Source organism: Trichogramma pretiosum, unplaced genomic scaffold, assembly GCF_000599845.2.
Source record: "Trichogramma pretiosum strain Unisexual culture from Peru unplaced genomic scaffold, Tpre_2.0 scaffold19, whole genome shotgun sequence".
In the NCBI taxonomy this organism is placed as follows: domain Eukaryota; kingdom Metazoa; phylum Arthropoda; class Insecta; order Hymenoptera; family Trichogrammatidae; genus Trichogramma; species Trichogramma pretiosum.
Window position 1 is genome coordinate 481,690 of NW_019641707.1, and position 2,399 is coordinate 484,088.

At 39.9% G+C, this 2,399-nt stretch overlaps 1 protein-coding gene across 1 annotated transcript; it reads right to left on the reverse strand.

Moving 5' to 3' along the window:
- Window positions 1–443: 443 nt before the first annotated feature.
- Window positions 444–2,192, reverse strand: LOC111694534 (tropomyosin-1, isoforms 33/34-like). The gene is made up of 4 exons (XM_023463055.1): window positions 2,082–2,192; window positions 1,612–1,752; window positions 1,047–1,268; window positions 444–849 (listed from the first exon to the last, which is right to left on the reverse strand). Exons 1-4 carry the CDS (start codon window positions 2,116–2,118, stop codon window positions 839–841), a joined length of 411 nt encoding a protein of 136 aa, XP_023318823.1. The 5' UTR covers window positions 2,119–2,192; the 3' UTR covers window positions 444–838.
- Window positions 2,193–2,399: the final 207 nt, after the last annotated feature.

The window sequence follows — 2,399 nt, forward strand, 5'->3', positions numbered from 1 at the left end:
TTAATATCATTCCAAATTTAAAACCCGGGGGCCACTAACGGCCAACAGCTCTCGAGCTCTCCGATCGATTAATTCCACTACGTATACACGCGGATCGAAGGCGAAAATTCTCTCGTATAGTCTTTAAATACTTTTGACTCGATAAACACCGTATATATATTTCGATGAATCAAACTCTCTGAATGTAAGTGATTACACAGTTCGGCGTCAAGGGGGTCAATGAAAAAGAGAAGAGAAAAAAAATCACAATGTAAAAATTTCAATGTTTTAATAGAATTTTTCTTTTTCTCGTGGATGGACTCTACGAGCAATATAACGATATCATTTATACGTAATACATTACAATTATTTGTGTATAATATAATATATTCGAGTGCGCATATTTCTTTGTTTTTTTTTGTAAATATAACGACGTCTTTATTCTCATCGAGTGTTATCGAGTATTTTTTTTTTTATTATTTGCCAGACTTGTTTTCTCTGCCCTGCCACCGCCGATGCTGTCCGGTGGAAACGAGAAAGAGACGATATAATATTTCCGACTCTTTCTCCCTCGGCTCTGGACCCAATTTCCATCCTGTATATCGTATAATATGTGTGTGCGTATATGTATATGTGTGTCTGGTGCAGCATGCAGATATACATCTACCCCAAAATGATCTAAAATGCGTTCGAACAAAAAAAAATATGAGAGAGAGAGAGAGAGAGAGAGAAGCTCGTATGCATGTGTGTGTATGTAGATGGTGCGTTGGATGTCAATATGCGTGATCTCGTGACGTCAACAGATGGAAAATATGTGGTGCTATATGGGAAAGGCTGGCCATCCGTCACGTTTGAAGGATTACGCAGCGGCTGGAACAGAAAAAAATTCGGAAAAATTTATGTTATCAATGGATATCGCATACATTTCGGCTGTTCTATCTTTTGAAGAATTTATTTTTCTCCGCATAAACGTAAATCTCGAATCGTCCGATGCTCAATTTATTCGACATAATTGAAAAAATAAACGTCCCCCGCGAAGAATTATTGTTTATCATCCCGCGTTATACCTTCGACGACCGGTGCAGACTCGGGTGCGGATTCCACCGGGACCTCGGCCGGTGGCGCCTCGCCGCCCTCCTCGGCCGGTGGTGCTGCTGCCGCGGCGTCGTCGGCGGCCGGTGCATCGCCTTCCGCTGGTGGCGCGGCATCTCCTTCCGCCGGTGCCTCGCCGCCCTCGGTCGCGGGCGCCTCACCCTCCGCGGGTGCGGCCTCCTCTTGTGGAGCCGCCGCTATAGAGAGAGAAAAAAAAAGAGTTGGAATTATTTTTTATCAACGAGATTCGAAATAGAATCGACGATGTGGTGTAGGCCTAAAATCTTATATAGCGGCCAACTGTGCCACCGAGGGGTGTGATGCAACTAATTATAAAAAAGTAACGAAGCCCCCGAGCTATTAAACTTTTATAAAGGAATTATAAATAGATTAGTAAACGATACGGCCATTGCCAATATAAGATCAATGAATGTATGTCTCGGAGAGGGCTATCGAAAAAAAAATAAAACAAAAATTACGGTACCGACGATTGATCTAACAATAGACGAGTTTCTCAAGTATGATTCGTTCGATACTCACAGGGATTTAAAATGTAGAAAATCTTGTTGCAGAGTTCCATGTCCACGTCCGTTATTTCTCCGGACGATTCCGATGTTTCCATGGCCTTCAGTTTCGAGAGCAGCAGGTTCAGCACATTGAGTGGATTTGGCTGTGGTGGCTCTGAACAATTTTCATGAAATATTTATGAATATAACCGATCAAAGGGAACTCGATGACTTGTAAACGTTTCGATATATTTGAAACGATTTTTCTTTATTCTCAATGAAGTACAAACGTTTGAGTCAAATTAAACATCAACATTTATCGAAGCTTGTTTATACAAAATTCAAAGTTAAACCGTAAATTAAGAACACTTTGAACGACAAATATATGGTGTGAGGTTGATACAAAGAGTCACTGGTACACATAAAATACACTGAACTTCATTTGATTGTTGAGATCGAATTATTATTATTTTTTTTTTTTATTAAAAATTATAATTTACTTACGATTGTCCTTTTCAGGTGGTGGTAAAGTGATAGTCATTTTGATAAGTATTTGTTGAAATCAAAAAGATCGCAAAGTACAGTCAAACTCGGTTTCACTATTGAGTCACCCTTTCTCTAGGACGTTCAGTGTTAGAATGAGCGCCTCTGTATTTAGTGCAACGCATCGACTTATGCAACCGTTCGGGGTGACGTAATTTTTTTGACATAAATAGAAGTAGTGGGGGTGAACATTATAATGTTAATTTAAAAAAAATAATTTATCGATTTTTATTATAATGAGTTACCACGCCGATCGGTCACTGACTCCTCCTCTCGGAT